Source organism: Chinchilla lanigera, unplaced genomic scaffold (genome assembly GCF_000276665.1).
Source record: "Chinchilla lanigera isolate Chin_1 unplaced genomic scaffold, ChiLan1.0 scaffold00140, whole genome shotgun sequence".
NCBI lineage: Eukaryota > Metazoa > Chordata > Mammalia > Rodentia > Chinchillidae > Chinchilla > Chinchilla lanigera.
Window position 1 is genome coordinate 2,189,736 of NW_004955541.1, and position 22,345 is coordinate 2,212,080.

Genomic DNA, 22,345 nt, shown 5'->3' on the forward strand with positions numbered 1-22,345 from the left:
GTCTTCCACCAGCTTGTTTCTGTTTTAATGTTTAGATCTTTGATCCATTTTGATTTTAGTTTAGTACACAGTGAAAGATATGGGTCTTGCTGAGGAGATAGCTCAGTGGCACACGTGCCTGCCTGGCAAGCACAAGGTCCTAAGTTTGATGCCTGGTACCAAAAAAAAAGATACGGGTCTAGACTCAGTCTTCTAGATAGCACATAAACAGTCAGTTTTCCCAGCACCCTTTATTAAAGAGGCTCTCTTTCCTCCAGTGTATGTTTTTGGCCCCTTTGTCAAAGATCAAATAGCTGACTGTGCCCGAGGTGGTTCCTGCTTTTTCTGTTGTGTTCCATTGACCTACATGCCTGTTTTTGTGCCGGTACCATGCTGTTTTTGTCACTATGCAGGTTTACACTTTGAAGTCAAATCAATATTGTAGCCCCTAGATGTTTACTAGACTCTTGTTTCTGATGTCTGTATCTGCCTTTCATGTTCTAAAAGACATCTGGAATGATAGCATTAGAATCACTATACACAGGATGATTGAAAAATACAGTGACTATTTAAATTAAACACATTGCCAAGAATGATGAAACAAGTGTGTGTGAAGTGAGGGGGAATATTTTGAGGGGAATCAATGACGAGATGTCTTCTAGTGTAATTTTTTGGGGGGGTCTTTTTTAAGACAGGGTTTCACTATAAAGTTCAGACTGGCCTTGAACTCACTTTGTAGCCCAGCCTAGCCCCAGACTCACAGTGATCCTCCTGCCTCAGTCTCCCGAGTACTGGGATTACAGGTGTGTGCCACCACATCTCACCTTGTAATACATTTTTTTATTTAAACATTCACTGTATTTTTGATCATCTTTCATTGATCAAGTGTTTACAGTAATTACTTGTAAGTAAAAGCATTATGGTATGTCCTCATCTGCCTCCCTGACTGGGTCTAGAACCATGTGACTTCTGGCTTTTCCTCAAAGTCAGAATGACCATGAAAAGTAAATGTTTTGAATGGATTCAGGACATCAAGATGGCCATGACAGCATAGTTAAAGACAGTTGTGAAAGAAGAATTCTAGAACTGCCTGAGAAAGTGGCAAGAACAATGGGATAAGTATGTTCGAAGCAAGCGGGAATATTTTGAGAAGGATAAATGGTATTGTGTTTTTTACTGTAATAAATTTTAAAGAATTTAAACATTTTGCCGTATTCGCTGATCATACCTTGTAAATACTTATTTTACCCACAAAGCAGTCTCAGAAGGGACTTCCAACCTTACTCACTGCTCCATGTGATTACTGGAAATTGTTGGTATGTGTGCTTTCTCCCTCTTTTAAATGTGGACAGCGTATCTGTGTCAGAGTTAGAGCCGTTTCGTACTACCGTGCCCTTCATAGTGCCCGCTCTGCTGCACTGTGTGTGACTGTAGAATGCCTGCCACCTACGCTCTTTATGGTGTCTTCAGTGATTCTGTTTGCTTGAAGTTTGTTCCTTCCTAACTCCCTCCCTCACTTCCCCTTCCTTCCTTTCTCCCTCCCTCCCTCCCTCCCTCCTTCCCTCCCTCCCTTTTTTTCTCTCTCTTTCTTTCTTTCCCTCTCTCTCCCTTTCCCCTGCCTTCCTTCCTCCTTCTTTGCTGGGGGTTGAACCTAGGGCCTCATACCAGTTACATAAGTGCTCTACCACTGAGCTACACTCCAGACTCAGAAGAGGTTTCTTGAGTTTGTTTTTAGTATTCCATTGTTTCAGCTTTTTGCCTTCAGATTCTCCTGTTTTATGGGTGTTGGATCTTCCGTCAGTGCTTCTTTTTCTTTTTTCTTTCTTCCTTCCTTCCTTCCTTCCTTCCTTTTCTTTTCTTTTTTTTTTTTTTTTTTGAGACAGGATCTTGCTGTATAATACACTGGGCACTCTGTAGCCTAGTCTGGCCTCAAACTTGCAGTGATCCTTCTGCCTTAGTCTCCTGCGTGCTGAGATTACAGGTGTGCACCACCAAGCCCAACTGTGCTACTTTTTCTTGAACTCTTCTCATCTTTTTCATTTATTTTATTCTTAAACTTTTCTTTATTTGCTCATTTTGTTTTTTGTTAAGAAATTATTGTGGGTTTTTTTCCTCTTTAATTTAGACTTTCTGAAATTAATTGTACAGATCTGTGTGCTAAGAGACTATAGTTTGAAGGACGTGGCCCCGTTATATTTTGGAAAATAAGATCTTTCAAGACCAAATCAAAGTGTTGAAACAACTAAGAAGAAGGTTGCAGAAGGCTCTGCTTGTGGATACTGTGCATATGGGTGTGTGTCATTGGGGAACAGTGGTGCCACATGGCTGGGATGTGGAGATCCTAGCAGGAGTGAGACCCCTTGGGGAGCAGGTACTGACAGGATATTTGCTGTCTGCACCTGGGGCTCCATGGCGGCTTTGGGCACAGGGATGAGGTTTCTGAGTCCATTTTAGGGAGCGAACTTGCCTTTCTGCATATGTGTGGTGCTGGGGATTGAAGCTGGGGCATGGTGGATGCTAGGTTCACGCTGTTCCCTGGAACCGCACTTCAGGCTGGGGCGGTGATGTTGGAGGTGTCTGAGGGGTGGGATGGAACTGGAGAGGCTGTCAGATGGGGCTGTTGCAAGTCACTAAGGAAACAGGCTCTTGTGCTCAGAGAACACCAGCCTTTGGTGTCTAGGGCAAGAGGAGCCCTGTGCGAAAGCATTCCTCTTTTTTTGGGGGGGTGGGCTGCTGGGGATCGAACTCATGACCTTGCACTTGCCAGGCAGGCGCTTATACCACTGAGCTGTATCCTCAGCCCAAAGCATTCCTTTTGAATATGTGCATGTTAGTTGTTTTTGTCATCTCACGTGTCCCTCTGTATTAATTTTCCCCTCCTTTCTCTTGGCTTTGGAAGGTGACAGCCACCGTGGCCCTGTGTAGACTGGACTCTTGCTCCTTGGCTGGCCCCTCTTCTCGCATTCTGGATGATGTCAGAACAGGACCTGGCGGATGTGGTTCAGATTGCAGTGGAAGACCTGAGTCCTGACCACCCAGGTACAGAGCTGTGGGACAGTAGGTGAACTGTTATTGTCTTACCCCTTCAAAGCCAAAGCCAAAGCCACCGCAGTACTTGCTTTCCTTTCAGTTAAGCAGTAGTCCAGGGCAGTGGTGCTCTAGGAGGCTGAGTGGATTGTGAGTTTGAGGCCAGCCTAGAACACAGTGAGACGCTCTTACAGACAGATAAACATACAAACATAGGATTAAGCAGAAGTAATTATGCATGCTCTGCATGAAAATTCAAATCATGGAGTATGAACAGTGTTAATGAAAACCTGCTGTGTCAGTACCCTCTGAGGTCCGCCCAGCTCCTCGCCTTGCTGTCTGTGACTCTTCCCTGGTCTGTGACTCTGCCCTGGACTACTGCTTAACTGAAAGGAAAGTGGAGCACCTTATGTGTCTCAGTGTAGTGGGTCTAAGGTTAAGATGTTTCCCTTACGTGAAATATCAGCCCTGTAAAGTTTCACAGTGTCGTTGCACTCATTGGATGGCCTGGGCAGTCCAGTGAGGTTTCAGTGGGCAAGGTGTGCGCTGAGGGCCTGCTCGGCTCTGGCCCCACAGGGCTGGGCAGTGAGAGGATGCTGTCTTCAGCCTCCTGGCACCAGAGCCCAGCTGCAGGAGGTGGAGAGGACGTGAGGGTGTGTGGGGGGGATCTTTAGGGCTACCCTGAGTGCACTCCCCTTAGTTCATGTGCCCCGGCCCCGTGAGTGCCCTGACCTCACTTCAGGCTTGGAGGTGTCATCTAGGTATGCTTGGGAGTATGAGAAGCGGTTATAGTAAGACGCCGTATGCCTCTTGCGTGTTACTTCACATGGCTTTCCCAGGCATTGCTGGTTCGTATATTTTCCTAATAGGTTGCAAATTATCTTGTGACATATATTTCACATTATTTTCTCATGCCTGTCTGTATATAACATATAGGTTGGATTGATTCAGCACTTGGTATGTTGTATTAGTTTTCTATTGCTCAAATTATCAAAAAGTTAAAAAAAAAATAGAGCCAAAAAGAAGCAATACTGGCCAGGCACAGTAGCACATGCCTGTAATCCCAGCACTCAGGAGGCTGAGGCAGGAGGATTGCCATGAGTTCAACAAGACCACACAGTTCAAGGCCAGCCTGGACTATATAGCAAAACCCTTCCTTCCTTTCTTTTCCTTTTTTTTTGGTACTGGGAATCAAACTCAGGACCTTGTGCTTGCTAGGCAGGGGCTTGTGCCACTGAGCAATATCTCCAGCCCCTTTTCTTCCTTCCTTCCTTTCTTTTCTTTTCTTTTTTTGTCTTTTTGAGACAGGATCTCTTTATGTAGTTTAGGCTGGCCTTGAGCTCACTTTGTAGCCCAGGTTGGTCTCAAACTCCCAACGATCCTCCTGCCTCAGCCTCCCGAGTGTTGTGATTACAGCTGTGTGCCACCATGACTGGCTGCAAGACCCTTTTTTAAAAAACACAAAAAAGAGAGAAGCAATAAGAATTTCCTGTAATTCTAGCAACATAGCTGCATGTATATTCTCCTAGATTTTTCTTGTTTCCATTTAAAACAAAAATCCTCTGATTTTTGCATGCATTGTGTGTTGTACTTACTTGGCTGACTTGGGATTGTCACTTTAATCTCTTTCCAGCCAGTTTGTGATGGCATATAGTGAACAGTGAGGAGATGGTTTGCTTTGCCCTGGTACATGTGTACTGTAGGTTGCTTCCTGCTCGTGCACATTGTTTTTCTCTCTTTTCCTACCAGAAGTGAACATGCTGCTGTGTATGCATCTGAACATGCATACTACATGTGTGCATGTGTAGAGTATGTGCTGCATGGTGACACTCATTTCTGTTACAAAGTGGTTACCGTCAGGAACCGAGACAGCTGCCGCGGACAGCTAGGGGAGAGGAGGGTGCAGAGGAGGCTGTGGCACAGAGGCCCTGCCCTCCCTTGCAGGAGAGCATGTGCGGAGAATGTGTCTGGCGTTGAGTCAGTGTTGGGTATTTCAGGCGAGGAGATGGGGAGAAAAACTGATACTGTTTGGTATATGTGCTGCCGAAGCAAGCGCAGCCATCTGATACTGTTTGGAAATAAAAAATATTCATGGTGTGAAGTTTAAAACAATGCTGAGTATAAACTTCATCTGTGTTATAAATATGTAAGTTTTTAAAGATGGACTGACTAGGTCTGGGGACGGGGATGGCAGTGTCACAGAGGAGTAGAAACTTGGATTGCAGACCTGAGCGATCATGATGATCTCAGGTTTGCATCTGTGGTTATCTTTAATAGTGTTTTGTAGGCAGTTTTAGATGAGAGAGGAAGGAGGGTGGGCTGAACCGGTGGCAGGCCTGGAGGTGGGCTGTGGTGCACATGGGGGCCTGTGGAGAGCCGTGGAGCAGTGGAGGGCAGCCTCCCCTTTGCCCGATGCACACTGTGGAGCCATGGGGTGGGCTCTGCGTGGCAGCTTGTGGAGGTGGAGCCGATTTGGATCCTGAGCCAGTGTGATGTGCAGAGAGTGCACTGGATATCACAGTGGGGTCACAGTAGACAGACTGGATTTTAAAGTGGGAAAAAGCTGGGTGTGGTGCATGCCTGTAATCTAGCACTCGGGAGGCTGAGGCAGGAAGATTGCTGAGTTTGAGGTCAGCCTGGGTTACATAGTGAGACCCTGTCTCAAAAAACAACAAAAAAAGAAAAATAGCTGACAGCCAGTTTTTTAGGGCTTAAAGAGGGCTTCTCCTTTTTGCCTGTGAATTTTTTTTTTTTAAAATCAGGTTTTATTGGTACATTTTACATACACATAATGATCACATTCACCATAGGGAATTTGTCCTGTATGATATAACTTGATTTTTATTGATATAACTTGATTGTTATTCCCCATCCTCATACCCTCCCTGCAACCTCTCCTCCCCTCCCCATTTACGAAAGGCTTTGTTTTGATTTTTTCTCTGCCTCATTTTACTTTTCCCTTCTTTCCTTTCTCACTCCTCCCTTCCTTGTTTCCCTCCCCATTTGAACATTTTCTTCTACCTCACAATACCTGTTACACATTTTGGTCCTTATTTACACTTTCAGTTTCTCACAGTGGAGAAACAATGTGGTATTTACACATGTGTGTCCAATTTATTTCACTTAAGCGTATGGTCTCAAGGTGCGACCATTTACGGAGAAATGTCTCAAGCGTATCCTTCTTTATGGCAGAGTAGTTCTCCATTGTATAAAAAAACCCATATCTTTATCCATTCACCAGTTGATGGGTGTTTGGGCTGTTACGAATTTTAATTTTAAATTTAATGTAAAATATGAGGTAGGCTGTGCCATTTGTCATTTAACCTTGAGGTAATTATGTTCATGTTGAAAGAATTCTGTGGAACTTGCCATGTTTAATTGTTTGTCTCTGTCACTGATTTTCAGTTGTTTTGGAGAATCATGTGGTAACAGATGAAGATGAGCCTAGTTTGAAACGCCAGAGACTAGAAATCAACTGTCAGGATCCCTCTATAAAGGTAAAAACAAAATGGTGTTTATGCGCACTGTACTGAGTTTTCTACCATGAACTGGAAGGCCTAAAGCAGCCAAAATTTATTCTCTCCCAGTTCTGGAGCCCAGAACTCCAGGGACAAGATGTGGACGAGGCCACCCCACCTCCAGAGGCTGCAGGGAGGTCCTTCTTTGCCTCTTTCAGCTCTTGGTGGCTCCAGATATTCTAGGCCATACCCCTGCGGTTTTGTCCAGGTCCCCCGCTCCGGGCCAGGGTGAGCTCACTGGCTTGATCACACCTCGGGAGCCCTTCAGATGCAGCTCCCTCCTGGGTTCTGGGAGCCACCTGAAGATGTAAGTGCCTGAGGCCACGTTCCTCTGGAGTGTGAGGAGTGAGCAGTGCTGACTGTGACGCTGCCCTCCTGTGGGCCAGAGGCTGCCGTGGGTGGGCAGAGGGTGAGCAGTCACTGTGGCCGGGTGCCGGGAGCATCAGATTGTTTCTTGCCTGCCATCTGAGCCCCTAGACCCTGCAGCTCGCTAGCTGGGATTCTCAGACCCTCTCACCAAGCTGCTGAATTGTCTTTGGAGCTTTGAATTTCCTTGTTTGGTTCCAGTGTCTGCAGAGTAAGAGGTAATAGTCATACACGAGAGACATCTTCAAGACTAAAGTGAACGGAACTGTCCTCTTTTCATACACCGCCTGTTTAGCGGACATCTGTTGGCAAGGACAGAGCAGTGTAAGCCTAAGTGTGCAATATAACAGTATATTTACAGGACCTCCACACGGTCACATTTTAAAATAAAGTGCAGTTGTAATTTTATCCAAGACACTTCCGTAGTAAACAGCATGGAAACATAAGAAGTAGAGAGGAAGTAGCTGTTCAGTTCTGGTGACACCGTAGTGAGGCTGGGGCCTGGACCCCGCATGCATTGGAGTCCCATGCATTGGAGGTGCCTATTGCCACATGCAGGTCTGCTGAGCAGGTTTGAGCTATTCATGGCACTACTGCCTGAGCATGAGAGAATCATTTAAAACCACCTCCCACCCTTTCTTCAGTGTTCATCTATTCAGGAGGGTGTTTTATTAGTAGGTAACAGTGATTTCACCCAAAGCCCGGGCAAAGTCCTTTCTTTCTTGGCAGGGGTGTCTTTTTGAGACAGAGTTTCACTATGCAGTTCAGGTTGGCAGTGAACTCACTTTATAGCCCAGGCTATCCTTGAACTCATAGCGGTCCTCCTGCCTCAGCCTCCGAAGTACAGGTGTGTGCCACCACGCCCAGCTCACAGTCCTTTCTTACCCAGATTAATACACTTTTGCTATGTTTAAAGAATTCAAGAGTCTGCTGTGGCCTCCTGTCTGGGCTCAGCCATCAGTTAGTGCCCAGGACGGTCATTTGCTGTGCCCGTGACACTGCCTGTGTGGTCCGCCCTGCGGAGTGGTGGGGCGGTGGGCTGGGCCACCCTGATGCTTGTGGGTGATCTCTGTGCACTGCTTCAGTGCCGTGCTGCAGTGAGGGTGCAGGTAACCGGCTTTGTAGCCCTCCTCTGGGGCAGCACACCTGGGGGTGCGTGAGGGCAAGTGATGGCCGAGGGAGTAGAAAAGTGTCTGGACAGCGCTTGCGTTGTTACCACGGTGCTGCTCCTGACAGCCCCGCAGCCTGGGGAGGGTCTGGGTCTCCGGGGGAACCCGCTGTCTGTGCTGCACCGGCACCCGGGCTTGGTGCAGGTACGTGAGGTAGCACGTGATGCGCCTTGGTCTCAGGGTCTGTGACCCTCAGCCTGGATAGGAGGCGCGCCGGATGGCGCCTGGGCCCTGGGGTCCCCGCCTCTGCTTCCCGAGCCAGTCTCCTTCATTCTGATGTGTCCTGTCACGGCAGAAGAGGAGAAGGAAGAGGCAAAGCACGAGTCCTTGAGGGTCTTCATTACCTTCGGGTTCTGAGGCATGCCACGTGCCAGCCTAACAGCCACCTGCTGTCCCACCAGCCTGCCCCTGGCAGCACCAGGCTTTGGTGCTGGGGCCTCTGCTGCACAGCAGATTCTTTTTCTTTTCCTTTTTTGGTGAGTAATGCTGAATTTACTCATTTAATTAAAAAAAGTTCATATATACAAAACAAACTAAATTTTTTCAAAGGTGAAAAGCATTCTTTTAAAAAAATTAAAGTGAAAGCGTGGATTACATGGAAGTGTCTTTTCCCAGAAGCAATTAAGTGAACAAATATGCCACAAGGAAGCTGTCAGAAGTACACAGTAAAAGAGGCAGCAGGTCCCGCCACTCACAGCTCAGACCCAGCAGACACTACTGTGGATGAAGGGGTGTGTGTCTGCATTTGGGCAGAGAAACAAATTACCCAGGGTGCACAGGGTTAGAGCACCCACTTCCACATTAGACTACTGACCAAGTTCAAATACAACATAAACTGCATTGCTAAACTCCAACAGTGAATTGTAATACTTAGGGTGAGGACAGTCACAGTGTAGATCTTGTGACGCCTGGGATGGCTTCCATTCACAGAGTAGCCACAGACACCTCAGTGCCTCAGGGTGGAAGGCCAGGAAGTCACAAGACCCTAACACCAGGGACAAGGGCCACCACCTGCAGCCTTAGCTTCATGTGGCAAGGCCCTTCTTGTTCTACCTGTAAATTCCTTTTGGATGAACGTGAGTCCAGTCTGCTCTTGTGGCCCTGGGAGGAGTGGCTCTTGGGTGGACCTACATGTCCCTGGTGGCTCCAGCAGGAGAGGCCCTTGGGTAGGGGAAGCCCCTCCTTCCGTCTGGGCTATACGTTTAATCCCTTTTTGGGCTTAGAGGCCTGCACGTATGCCAATGCAAGGAACTCCTAGGGTCTGGACCAAGTGGTGATTAGACAGGGCTGCTTCTCCTGCTGGCCACTAGGTGGCAAGCTTGCTATTCAGAGCTCACTTAGCGGCCTGCCAGACTTCAAAGCCACGCCAGCCTACCGGTCAGTCATCACTTTTGGGCAGTCAACATGATGCAGACATGCAGGATCTGTGATTTCTAGGCTGTTTAGATGTTAGCTGTAGTGTGTTTTTATTGTTAGGATGATTACCTAGCTTAGGTGTGGGTTCAGTGATTGATTCTATAACATGTCAAAGACTGGAGCTGTTTATCCTGTGGACTCGAGCATAGCTGGAGTGGTGACCCAGGGAGGTGACCCAGAGTGAGGATACACGCTTGCACTTTGCAAGTGTGTTTGCTACTGGCTGCAAGCGAATTGCTGGTCGCAGTGCGGGATGCCCAAGTCAGGGAGGTGCTGTTGGGCAGCTTGGAAGTGTCCTCTCACCGTTGAGGAGTCCTTTCTGAAGCTTGTCTCTGTTTCCCTTCCAGTCTTTCCTGTACTCCATTAACCAGACAATATGCTTACGGTTGGATAGCATTGAGGCCAAGCTGCAAGCTCTGGAGGCCACATGCAAGTCCTTGGAAGAGAAGCTGGACTTGGTCACCAACAAGCAGCACAGCCCCATCCAGGTCCCCATGGTGGCAGGCTCCCCGCTCGGCGCCACCCAGACCTGCAACAAAGTGCGATGGTAAGGACAGAGGCACGGCGGCCACTGCGGGAGGAGCACTCAGGTCCTTCCCCGTGCCCTTGCTGTCACTCGTCTGCTGTAGACACTGCGTGCTGACTCCAGTGTGACCAGATGGAATGGGGCTCCGCCTGGAGCAACCTGAGCTTGTTCCTATGTTGCTTTCCGACGGAAGCCAGACCATACCTCTTCCGTGCACCTAACCCCTGGACCTGAGCAGATAGGCATTTGCTGCTTTTCTCTTCCCACCCCTGTCTGGCTGGTCTTTAGATGTTTTTCTTCAAATGTGGTGTTTATAAATTTCACTGGAGCTATCAGACTTTCCACTCAAGTCTATAGCTTTTATCATGTCTATTTAAAAAAAAATATTTAAAGCCTTGTAGAGAGCATCTGAAGCTTTACGAACATTTTAGTTAGATTGGAAAGATGTTCCAGAAAGTCTTTGGCCACTTTCGTACCCCACAGGCCAGTGGTGCTATATCTGTGGACGCATGCCACAGCAGGCATGCAGAGCCCTCCCTCTCTGGTGGCACGTGAGCCCGGTTGCCCCAGCAGCAGAGCATCGGATAACAGTTGTTTTTCTAAACTAAAAACCCCAGGGTTCAGGTTTAATTGCAGTGTTGGTACTTTGCGATAAGTAAGTGGGTTTTAGGTTGCAGTTTGGGCACGTGATCTCTGAAAGGTTTCCATCACTGCCGTGGGCCAAGGCAGCATGCATTGAGACACACTCAAGCTCTGGGCAACAGTGATCACAAGTCCTGTGGCTTATTTATCCTTTCCCACAACTGGCTATGAAGAAGTCACATTTGTGTCAGGGGCTTAAAATGTGCCTTTGTACTTGCGCTCTTGAAGCCTTTTTTGAGGGCTGTCTCCTGTGGGTTGGGTGGCAGTGGGAGCCGCAGGAAGGCTGGGGGCATGCAGAGGCCCTGCTGCCCATGTTGGTGGTGGCTGCTGGTGCCACACAGCCATGTGTTCCGGGGCCCAGATGAGTGTGAGGCGCAGCATGGGCCTGAAGAGGACCTGTGGAGGGAGAGGAGGGCCCTTTGCGGGCTGGTTTCGGCATGTCCCAAACTTCAAGGGGCCACCTGTCCCGATTTGTCTGGGATAGCTCCTGATGCCACCTCCTGTGCTGGCATGATTCACAGTGGCAGCTCAGCTCCCCCAGGGCCTTGGAATTTGCAGTGCCACCTGGCCCCTGCCCATCCCTCCACTGGGGGGTGGAGGGGTGCCAGCATCTCAGTTATGGCCAGGACATGGGGGTTTCTGTGGCCACCGTGAGACAGGCCTGTACCCTTCTACACTGTGTCGCACAGCTGCCCGCGTGTTCGCTCCAGACACGGCTGTCGGACTGCCCGTTTGACCCAGTGCCTTTTTTTGAAAAGAGCAATTTTGTTTTGAATGCCTGCTTATTCTAAAATCCAGTGCTTAGGAAGTACAATTTGTGATTTTTTTAAAAAAAACAGAGAACTCTTACTGTAACGCAGAGGAGAAGGAAGAGGAAAGTGGTGCATCATGAAATAGTGAATATTTCCACATGTGGATGTCCATCAGAGGCTCAGCCCTGTGCCTTGCCGCACGTGTGGTGTCTGCTGCAGCCTTTCCACTTGGGTTGCAGACACCGACTGCTGGTGGACTAGTACAGAACAGGAGCAGTTCTTAATGAACTTTCTTTTTTATATTTTTGTCTTTTGAGATAGGATCTTGCTATGCAGTTCAGGCTGGCCTTGAACTCACTTTGTAGCCCATGCTGGCCTTGAATTTGCATCAATCCTCCTGTCTCAGCCTCCAGAGTGCTAGGGTTTTAGGTGTGTGCCACTATACCTGACTTCATGAATTTTTTTTTGTGGTACTGGGGATTGAACTCAGGGCCTTGTGCATGCTAGGCAAGCACTCTACCACTGAGCTCCAGCTCCAGCCCTTTAATGAAGTTTCTAAGAAAGCAAAGTATAATTTTTCTGCACTAATGCAATAATTGAGTTCCTGGAACATCTGAGTCATATTAAAACTTTGCTGAATTTTTTTGTGTGAAGGTTGAATGGAGTAAGATTGCGGGTTCCAAGACCAGGAAGCCGGTTCTCCACTCAGGTGAATGCTCGGGAGGATCTTAGGCGGTGAAAGCTGTCTTGGCCCCCGGCCTGTGCCCAGCAAATTCCAGTGCTGTCTCTTTCCCCACCCTGGGCCCGAAGCCCCTGCACTGAGTCGCTGTGCCTGCATTTGGACAGCCGGCCTCCTTTGGGGAAGAGCACGTTCTCTCCCTTCCGCGTGGGTCCAGGTTGGGCCTTTCTGTGAGGAGGAGCTCATAGCTGGAGGAGGTGGACTTGAGCGGCTTGGGTGTGGAATTCCATCTCTGGGGCAGTGTGGGTCTCCAGGCATCACAGCCACACTGATGGCACGGGCCATGTCACACAGCCGACAGCAGTGCCAGGTTCCTTATCTTCAAAAAGAAGATGTGACGATGACAGCTGGGGTCTGCTGCACTGCTTTGATGCGCTCCGGTGGAGACCATGCCACACTTGGAGAACTGCTGTTTAGAAGTTTTAAGAAGGAGTGGAGTTAGAGCATTACCCCAGAATATCAATGATATATAGTGCAACTAAAGTAGAAAATCACGCATATGTAGACACACAAGTGAACGGGAATTGTATGTCTAAGGGGAGAACAGTGGAGCATAGACCAGTCCTCAAAAACAACCCCAAAACCTGGTTAATGTTCTGAGTAATTAGATACTTTTATGAAGTATTTTGAGCGTCAAATATTTAAATTAAAGCAAGAGTATAAGTCAGGGATTGTTTTATAGCAAAATAATTTGCTCTTAGAAATAACTTCCAGTTCTGTGGACTCGATGCTCACTTGCTGTGAGGGGTTTGTGGGAAGTCTGAGTGTGGTCTTGCAGGCGGGAGATGTCGCCTGGGCCTTTCCGTGGTGAGGTGCCCCCTGGCGCATGCAGAGAGGCTGCCCCTGCAGGACCTCTGGCCTGTGGTCTGGAGAGGCTGCTGTGACCAGACCTCACACCAGGAGGACGCACCGCTGAGGCCCTCGGCACACTGAGGCCCTTTGTGCACTGACATGCACTCCACTTGCTGGTCGTTTCTACCTAAAGCTGGCCTGCACACTGCGCTGTCAGTGCCAGGAGTCCCTGGTTCCTCTTACTCCTCCGAACACGGGAGGCAGTGGAGTCCTGCCTACTAAGTTGGCGTTTTAGATCCAGATTTCTAGACTCTGTACTTGAATAAGATTCTTTACATATAGTCAAGAAGAGAGGAAAAGAAAGCCTCTTTTCTCTGAAGGTGGAGTCCACTCTTTGTAGTAAAAATGTTTGTGAGATTTCCTGGGTGGGTTTTGTCCAGCGGCAGCAATGTACTTGAGGACGGTGGAAGTGGACTGTCGGTCTGTCGGATCAGCGCTTCCTTTCTTCCCACAAGTATGCCCTAAATTGAGATCTGAGCAGGGCCAAGAGGTTTTGACTTTAAGGAGGTTTGGGGAAGGCACTGGAACCAAGAATGAGTTCGGTCCCCTCTGATGTGCTGGTGGCTGACTTTCTGTCGTACTTCCTAGAGGAACTCTTGTTTTTAATGTTGATGGATTTTTGAAGAAAGACTTTTTTGTTTTGTTTGTTGTTGTCTGTGCTCTGGCTTCTTGGTAGACACATCTCTCTTTGAGAATTAGGGGTGGTGCCCCAGGCCTAGTGTTCTCACTTTGGGGTCATGGATAGTCTCAGTCAAAAGGCTAGCGTTTGGTAGGCTTCAGAACATGCCAGACTCCAGGAAGGCTGCTTCAGTGATACAGAAATAGTTTGGTCTGAGCCATTTCAGACTTCCTTAATTCTCTTGCATCTAATTTTGAATTTCGTTTCCTTCCATTGAACTTCATGATTTCTCTCCCTCGCCAGTCTGTACTGCCTTGCACAGCGGCAGCCTTTGAGTGACTGCATTGTGATGCCCTGTGCATGTCAGAGCTGAGTACCGACCGAATACCAACCCAAGGAAGCGGGTAGTTCCCGCACACGCTGCCTGGGGAGCTGCTGACATCATCCAGTGATGGAGAGACGCGGCCCAGCAGTCAGAGCTGGCAGTGGACCTCGGCTAATGTCCTGCCCTCGTGCCGCGTCCTCCGACCTCACTGACGGCGGTGTTGACTCTGGGTCACTCTGAGGGAGTGGACATCTCTGACCCGTGAATGTGGCGTGTCTCTCCAGTCAGGCACATTTCAATTTCTTGGCACCATTCCACGGTCCTCGGACACAGCTTGTGTGCGTGCTTCATCACGCTGATCTCTTGAGCACGCTGCGCTTGTAGAGGCGATCATCCCTGGGATTCACTTGTAAACTTCGGTCTCTGGTGTTCATGCATCACTTCTACATTCACTCTAGTTTTTTTTAAGTGCTTGCGATTGAACCCGTGGCCTCACACATGGTAGGCAGGCGTTCTACCCTGAGCTACATCCCTGGCTGCCAAATTCACTTATTTTAGTAGCTGTCCTGTAGGATTTTTAAAAATGTTCATGACTGTGTTGTCGTCTAATAGTTGTATTTCTTTCTGTCAAGTGTCTGTACTTGGCCTCATTTCAGTGGCTCCTCTCCTTTGAAGCGCTTACTCACTCCTGATCTCCGGGCAAGGCCTCCAGCCTTTCAGTAGCAAGGGTGAACTAGTTGTACATTGTTCAGGATGTTCTTTCTCGGGCCAAGGCAGTTCTCCGTTCCATGGTCTGTGAGGCTTTTGCTATGCAAGTGCTGTGTTTCCTGTATATCATAGTGTTTCACTAGGTAGCCCAGGCAGGCCTTAAACTTGTGATCTTCGTGGCTTAGCCTCCCAAATCTTGGGAATACAGGTATGCCCACCACTCCTGGTCCATAGTATCTTTTAAATGCCTGTAGGTCCAAATGGCATTTATGCTGTAGGTCCTGCAGGCTACACTGGTCTGTGACAGTTTTTCAGATTTTGCTTATTTTCGATGACTGAGAGATTCTGGTCTGGGCGTCTGGCTGTTGGGATTTGTCACATGCTCTCCTCGTGGGTAGAGCGGGTTATGGGCTGGGGAGGGAGCCCGAGGTGACATGCTGACCTCTTGAGCATGGACCCAACCTGAGGAGAGGACGTATGTGCTGTGAGCAGCTTGCTCTTCTGCTCTGGGACTCCGCGGAAGGATCTCGAGGACTGTTGGCATGCCCTGCGGCCCCTAAGGGGCTAGGGCCTGGGCCTTTATCCTGCGGCTTGTTTTTGAGATTTGTTATATGCAGTTATTTCCCTTTCTCTGGTGCAGTTGGCCATTTGGGAGGGTGATTTTATACGATATTTTGCATCTCTCATTAGATATTGAAAAGAAAATTTTACTGTGAATTTATTTTTACCCTAAGATTTTTTTTTTAAGATCCTGGGTTTTAGGAGTTTTTAATTTTTAACTTGCAGGCAATAGAGACCAATTAGAACAAGGTTTGTCAATGTTTGGTTCTTCAGAGTGATGCAGTGGCAGGAGAGTCTCTAGGCTGTGTGTCCATGCAGCGGCAGTGCCTCTTTCTTATGCCCACAGGGCACTGTGAACGTACCCCCCCCAGCAGCCTGCATGGCTCGATCCCCATTGTCTGCCATCCTACGAGGCCTTGGGGTCGTGCTCTCCCCTTCCTGGTGCAGGTATGTCTGCCTTGTACCTCCTGGCTTGGGTGTGGCTGGCCCTTCTGGGTGTAGCACAGTGATGGGCGGTGCTGGGCTGTGCCTGTGAAGGGACAGTGTGTGGGTGGGGGGCCCTCTTGCTGCGGCAGCACTGGTGGACTTGAGGTGCCTGATGTGTTGTTCATCTGCCTCCCTCTTCCCCCATTGAGGCTCTGAGACTGGCAGGCAGTCCTGGCTTTGCAGTGACACGTGGAGCGCAGCTGGTGTCTCCCTTGTGTATGTGATGAGCAAAGGGGGCAGGGCTGGGGACACAGCTCAGGGGTAGGGAGTTTGCTGAGCATATGTGAGGCCCTGGGTTCCACCCCAGCTATGTGAAACAGGAAGCAGCAGTACAGGTACTCACAACTTTGAGACAAAGACATCCTAGAATTCAGGAGAAGCTGAAGGCCACCTATAAACCTAGCTTGGAAGATGTCTGCTGACCTGCTCTGACAGGTGAAGGTCACCTGTTTGAAACCCATCAAAGTGTGCAGGTAAAACACACACTGAGAGGCCAGCAGCTGGCACGGGCTTCCACCGTGAGGCACCCAAGAGCACCTGGCTTCCTTCACAGGCTCTGTCACCGGTCCCTGGGAAGACCGCTAAACACAGCATCTTCTCCAGAGCATGAGAGAGTGAGCTGGGACAGTGCTGAGCCCTCAGGGCCTCCGTAAGGTTTGAGAAAGTAGCAGTGTCACTGCCTATCCTGCTGGAGTGCCTGATGGGCCAGCCTCTAGGGGCTAGCAGAAGGAAGTCCACAGGACTTTGGGTCTCCTTCAGCTCAGTGTCCTCTGGATTCTGATTCACCTTCTGTCCAGTTGGTGTTGTGTCCTAGGCCTCTGCTCTGGTCTTGATTTTTAGCTGTTTTTCTTTCGGCACGAGGACCTGAGTATTGAGAAGCATCCAGTTCCGGCAGGAACTTATAGTTTAATTCATCACAGTTGAAGGCGGAAGGCTTCATCTGTGTCCTCAGCACTTTGGGTGCATCCTTGGGCAATGCAGACAGAGGACACTTGTCTAGGGGAGACAGTGTAAAGCAGAACGTAAGATAACATTCACTTGATGGAGGAGAGGAATGGGTAGAAATCATAAGAAAGACTTTTAAAAGTGCAAAGCCATGGAGGACAGTTAACTGACTGGCGGGATAGACCAGAGAACCCAGGACTAGTCCTGCCCAGCTGACCTGTGCAGAAGCAGCTCGGGGAGGAAGGGCAGCTCTTAGCAGCTGGCACGGATGTAGCCACACCCCACAGAAAAGCAAGAAAGGTACCCTTGATGGAACCTACTTTGTATGGAATTAACTTGGAAGGCACCACAGATCTAGAGGCAAACCTACAGCACTAAGGTGAAAGAGCAGAAGGTCTTTGGGGCCTAGAGTGAGGCAAACCCTCTTTAGATGCAATGCGCAGATAGATGGAGAAACTTGAATGGAGAAAAGACATGTGTCAGCACACAGCCAGTGGAAAAGCGAGGACTCTCATATTCACCTGTCCACTGGAAACCAAGCAGATCCCAAGCCAGCTATCATTAGCAAGGAGCTGTAGTGCCACATAGCGGGTACCAGCTGCTCAGCGTCACAAGCCAGTAGGGCTTGTTGCTCAGAAACCCAGCAAGATCTGAGTGCCCTGTCCCAGCCTCAGATGAGAAGTGGCCCCAGCGCCATGCAGGCGAGGGTGTGGAGACACTAGAGACCTCCACCACTGGTGGGATAGAAAGCAGCCCCCAAGCAGCAGCCAGGGCCCTTGGAGCTCATTTATCTCAGCGAAGCAGACAGATCTGCACCAAGAAGCTAACAGCAGCTGTGTTTGTAATGGCCAAACCTGGGAGGTGCCCTTTGGTGAGTGGGTGGTGAGACAAAGCAGTGCCTCATGCTGTGGAAACAGTACTGATACGCACTACCACACAGCTCCCAGGGCACCCTTCGGAGAGCACAAAGCCCACCCGGAAGGCTCACATTCCCCAAGGTCAACAGAGGGCTGGTGATAAAAGGGCAGGGCTGGGTGTGGGGCTGGGGATAGCTCCTTGGGGTGGTGGGGTAGTTCTGCATCTGGGGGTGGCAGCTGCACAAACCTGTGCGTGGGACCTAGCTTCCCAGGACCACACAGGCACACACTGTCCATGCCCACATGCATGCACACAGGAGGTGGTGAGACTGCTCAGGCTTGCAGGGTCCTCCAGGGTATGGTTTTATGCTTAGCTGCAGAGGCACAGGGTACAAAGGATGTCACCGCTGGGGGCAGGGCTCACAGGATGTGCCGCACCATTCTGAAATTCCTTTAAAACATGAGTCAGGGTTCAGTCACAACCAGCTAGAGGGCTGTATGTGTGTGTGCATGTGTGTGCTGTGTGTGTGGGGGGGGCATGAGTGCTAGCCCTATGAAGGGTGTCTCTAAGGAACTGGCTTACACAGTGGTGCGGTGCTGAGGGCGGGTAGAGTCTGCGGGGGGAGCTGGCAGGGAGGCGCAGCAGGCTGCACTCCTGCAGGTGGGAGTCCTCCTCTAAAGTGCCTACCTGTGGAGGCCAGGCCCACCTAGGCAGAGCTCCTTCTGATGAGCTTAGGCAGACCAGGGAGGACTTTAATTCCATCTGCAAGGTTGCTGTCTGGCAGCACCCAGCTCAGGGTTCCAGCCCTAGGGCTTGTTAGCTGAGCTCAGGCACCCCAGAAAGTGACATGTGAAAATGAGGATATGTGCCAGCAGCCTGAGCCTCACTTGCCTGTGACAGGGCGAGAGAGTACCAGCACGTTCAAAAGTCCAGCCCTACAGGAAAGTAACAGTGGCTTTAGAATTTTTTCTACTGTCCTGAAAATGCTTTGAGACACATTTGCATGCATACATGCACATCTACATCTATTCATTAATTTTTGCCACTTAATAATATTGTGGCACTCTTTCTGAATCAATCCTTAGATAACTTACTCACCTTTCATTCTTTTTATTTTTTATTTTTTGGCAGTGTTGAGGATGGAACCGAGGCCTTGTGCATGCTAGGCAATTGCTCCACCACTGAGCCACACTCACATTCCAGCTACTTCATTCTTAAGGCGACATGGAAGTTCCATAATTTTTGAAAAACTATTCTCTGGTAAATTTGAGGTTGATAGAATTGTGTAAATTCCTAACTCATAGCCCATTTTAGGCTCCTAATCTGCGTATATGGGCAAGTGATTGTTGGAACCTGGCCCTGATTGTAGCAGCCAGGGTTACTTCTGATACCTGATCTGTGGGTGATTCATCATGGTTTGGTGGGTTACTTCAGGTGTCACCAAAGAACAAGTTGAATGACGGAAAAATCCATACCTTTGACCTGTGTTTGATTACACTTCCACTTTGGAAAGTCAGCTGTGGTCACAAGGGACTTGGGCATGCAAGTGCTATTTTTGTTCACACCTGATGGGGCAGTTACAGTCACGTGGCTGCCGTACTGGGCTGGATTTTTCACTTGTGCAAACCACAGAAAAGCAGTCTTTTCCCTGAGACAGAGTGGTGCTTTCTTCTCAGGTAATACAACTTTGTGTTTTAGGTACTGGTTCCTTCTGCCTTTCACTGCAAAGCATACTCCAGAAATTTCTTGTGACCATAAATGCTAAGGGTTAAACAAACCACTGATAGAAAACTGTGAATGAGCTGTGGTTGGGAGTCAGCTGCCTTGGCCCTGCCTGTTTACGCAAACTGGTACTTCCTTTAGAACTGCAGTTTTGTGCCCAGGGACAAAGCTTTAGGGCCTTTGGCATGGTCTCCTCACTTTCTAGAATGCTGCAGGTACGAAGTGGGCTGGTGCCTCTCTCCAGAGTATTGACTGTGGGAGGCCGCCAGCACTGGCAGCCCGAGTCCTTGGTGCCTTGGCATTGGTTGGGAGGGGCTGAGGATCAGGGAAGCTGGTTTTCAAACAGACCTGCTGCTGCAGATGACCTCTTGGAGTGCCTTGGCCTGTTCCTCGCAAACTAGATATCCTCAGCTCGGCTTTCCTACCTTGTGCAGTTGTAGGAACTGAGAACGCCAGTAATTAGAATTTAAGCTGTCTGCTAAAGAACTCTAACCCACCAGTCTTAGACTAAGTGATTTCTCCCTGGGGCCAGCTTCCTGGGTGCAGGCAACTAGGAGCTGACAGATTGTTAACGAATGACTGATGTGCTCTGACAATGAATGTTGTTGTTTTAAGGTCTTCTTTTTCTTGTGATTCTTTTGTTCTATAGCGTCGTCCCCCAGACTACAGTAATACTCAACAATGATCGGCAGAACGCCATTGTAGCCAAGATGGAAGACCCCTTGAGCGGCAGGGCGCCGGATTCCCTGGAAAATATCATTAGCAAGTCAGTAGCCATGCACCACCCCACCTTCCCCTGCCACTGTGATGAGAATAAGTCCTGTCCCGAGCCAGGGCGCAACATGAGCATGCGGTCCACCTCTCTGGTGGCAGGGTTGACGCTGGCAGGCATGGCCACAGCTCTGTGAGGTCGGGGAGGGCACGGAGCAGAGTGCGCACTGGCCAAGAGGGTGTCTGCGAGACTGATGTTGCACAGGAGATGGCAGTGCACTTTCACAGGGGCCCCTGGTCAGTCACGTCTGTCCGTCCTCATAGCAGCATGTCAGGTCACAGACACCCTCTTCAGGCTTGCTGTGGGACTTAGGCATGCTGCGTTTATGGCTTTTTTCATACACATTTTCTTTGGGGATGTGTGGATGGATGCTTGGTCGGAAATGGGAGTGGACACTCGCTCCGTGCACCGGGAAGGCTGCTGCAGGTGACCCTGCCCAGCATCCGGGCTGCATGTTCCCTGAGGGCTTTGTTGCTGTCTGTTCCCTTCTGTGTCTTCATAAAGTCCTGTTTTGCCTTTTCCTCTATCTCTTCTGCAGACTGTTGCTCCTCCAGCTTTGTCTGGGTTTCTCGTTGTGTTAGTCCGGTTCTCCAGGCAGCAGCAGCAGTATCGGTCCTGGTCTGTGGGTGGCAGGCAGGGTGCAGGGTCTCCCAGGCAAGCCAGCTGCTAGGGGGAGGATGTGCCTGTTGTGGGGCAGTGCTGAGGGCAGGGGGTCAGGCCAGGAGCGTGGAAGCCAGCTCAGGGGGCGTCCGTCCCCTGTGGGCTTGAGTCCAGAAAGCACAAGTGCAGCGCTCTCTTGGGGCGGCCAGAACTTGGCACGCCTGTTGGACTCTGCTGCTGGGCTCTCGTGCTTCCTCCTCTCTTGGGGTGCTTTGCATGCCCCTGTCAGGCTTACTCGGAAGGCAGGTCACGGCCTCCAAATGGCCTTGTTCCCTGCACACTGTGCAGCAGGCCGTGTGGTCCTTCTCTGAGAATAGCTCCCGGGGATTCCTAAGATTCTTGACTGGCTGTGGAAGCCCACTCCGTGGTGTGTCTGTGGGAACGGTTGGGAGTGCGATTGCGTTTCTGGAGGCTGAGTCACCTCTGGGTGTCTGGCAGGGTGGATGGAGGGATCTGGGCCCTGGGCTCCCTGTCCACGTAGACGTTCCCTCAACACAGCCCTCACAAGGGCTGCCCGAGTCAGCACTTTGCAGGCTCGCCCCTGGGGGCAGGAGGCAGCGTACTACCGTGGCTCAGTGAGTTATGAGGGGACTTCTTTAGTGATGTAAATATTTTCTTTAAATGTTTGCTTTATTTTACACCATGTCTTCCAGCCCCAGACTCTTTCTGCATTAAGAGGATGTCAGTCTCTGTAGAAGGAGCTGTGTAAGGAGAAGCGTTGGTCCCTGGTCCATGCCCAGGCAGAGGTTGGGGTCAGTCCCAGGCCCAGGACTTGAGTAAGGCAGGGCTGGCTGTGGTTGTCCCTGTCACTCTCACAGCGTGGACCGTGCGCTTTTCTTCCCTTAGCGCTGTTCCTGGGAGGCGACAGAACACCATTGTTGTGAAGGTACCGGGCCAAGATGACAGCCACAACGAAGACGGGGAGAGTGGCTCAGAGGCCAGCGACTCGGTGTCCAATTGCGGCCAGCCCGGGAGCCAGAGCATCGGGAGCAACGTCACGCTCATCACCTTGAACTCAGAAGGTGCGTCCCTGGCGGCCTCGCTGGTAGCCTCCCACTGGCCAGCCAGCCGCAACAAAACTTTGTGCTCACTCTTGGGAAGTGCTGTACATTTCTCATTTGAGGAAAGTGAGCCAATGTGAAAATGATGAAGAAAGTTGTAATCACTTGAAATGCCACCCTTTGGAGGTCGCAGCCCTCTGTCTCTTCTGTTTCCACACTAATACAGACTTGCACTTCGGTTTTCAGATCTTTTTTGTGGTACTAGGGATTGAACCCAGAGCATTCATACTGAACGACATCCTCAGCCCTTTCTAATTTCTTTATTTTGAGACAGGATCTTGCTAAGTTGCCCAGGTTGGGCTTGAACTTGTGATCCTCCTGCCTCGGCTTCCCACAGTGCTAGGATTATAGGTGTGTGTCACCACGCCGAGCTGCTTTTACTTCTTTAACCATGTCCTTGTTGTTTTCTGACGGCAGTTGGAACCTTTCATCACTGGCTTCATCATTTCTGGCTTCGGACAGGAGGTCTTTGGTTCCCTGGGGTGAGAGTCTGCATGTGGAATCCCAGAAGGCACTCGCTGGGCTTAGACAGTGTAGTTCGCCTTAGGCCCATGCCTGTCCCAACAGCGTCTGCAGGGAGGGGTGGGTGTGGCTGACGTGGGGGTCTGTCTGTCTTTCCTGGACTTCCCCTGGGGGGGTCCT

The 22,345-nt window shown here is 49.8% G+C and overlaps 1 protein-coding gene across 7 annotated transcripts in view; it reads left to right on the top strand.

Annotated features, from left to right (window-relative positions):
• The window catches only part of Banp (BTG3 associated nuclear protein), an 87,477-nt gene that overhangs the window by 20,433 nt on the left and 44,699 nt on the right, over nucleotides 1–22,345 (top strand). For 4 of the 7 annotated variants that reach the window (XM_013507967.1, XM_005411013.2, XM_005411011.2 and 1 more), the window contains exons 2-6: nucleotides 2,879–3,018; nucleotides 6,412–6,503; nucleotides 9,823–10,022; nucleotides 19,860–19,976; nucleotides 21,489–21,664. In XM_013507967.1, the coding sequence (XP_013363421.1) occupies nucleotides 2,949–3,018; nucleotides 6,412–6,503; nucleotides 9,823–10,022; nucleotides 19,860–19,976; nucleotides 21,489–21,664 (655 nt within the window). In that variant the 5' untranslated portion in view covers nucleotides 2,879–2,948. Of the gene's footprint in view, nucleotides 1–2,878; nucleotides 3,019–6,411; nucleotides 6,504–6,593; nucleotides 6,832–9,822; nucleotides 10,023–19,859; nucleotides 19,977–21,488; nucleotides 21,665–22,345 lie in introns of those variants that run through there. The other 3 variants (XM_013507969.1, XM_005411014.2, XM_013507970.1) reach the window with 2 other exon arrangements.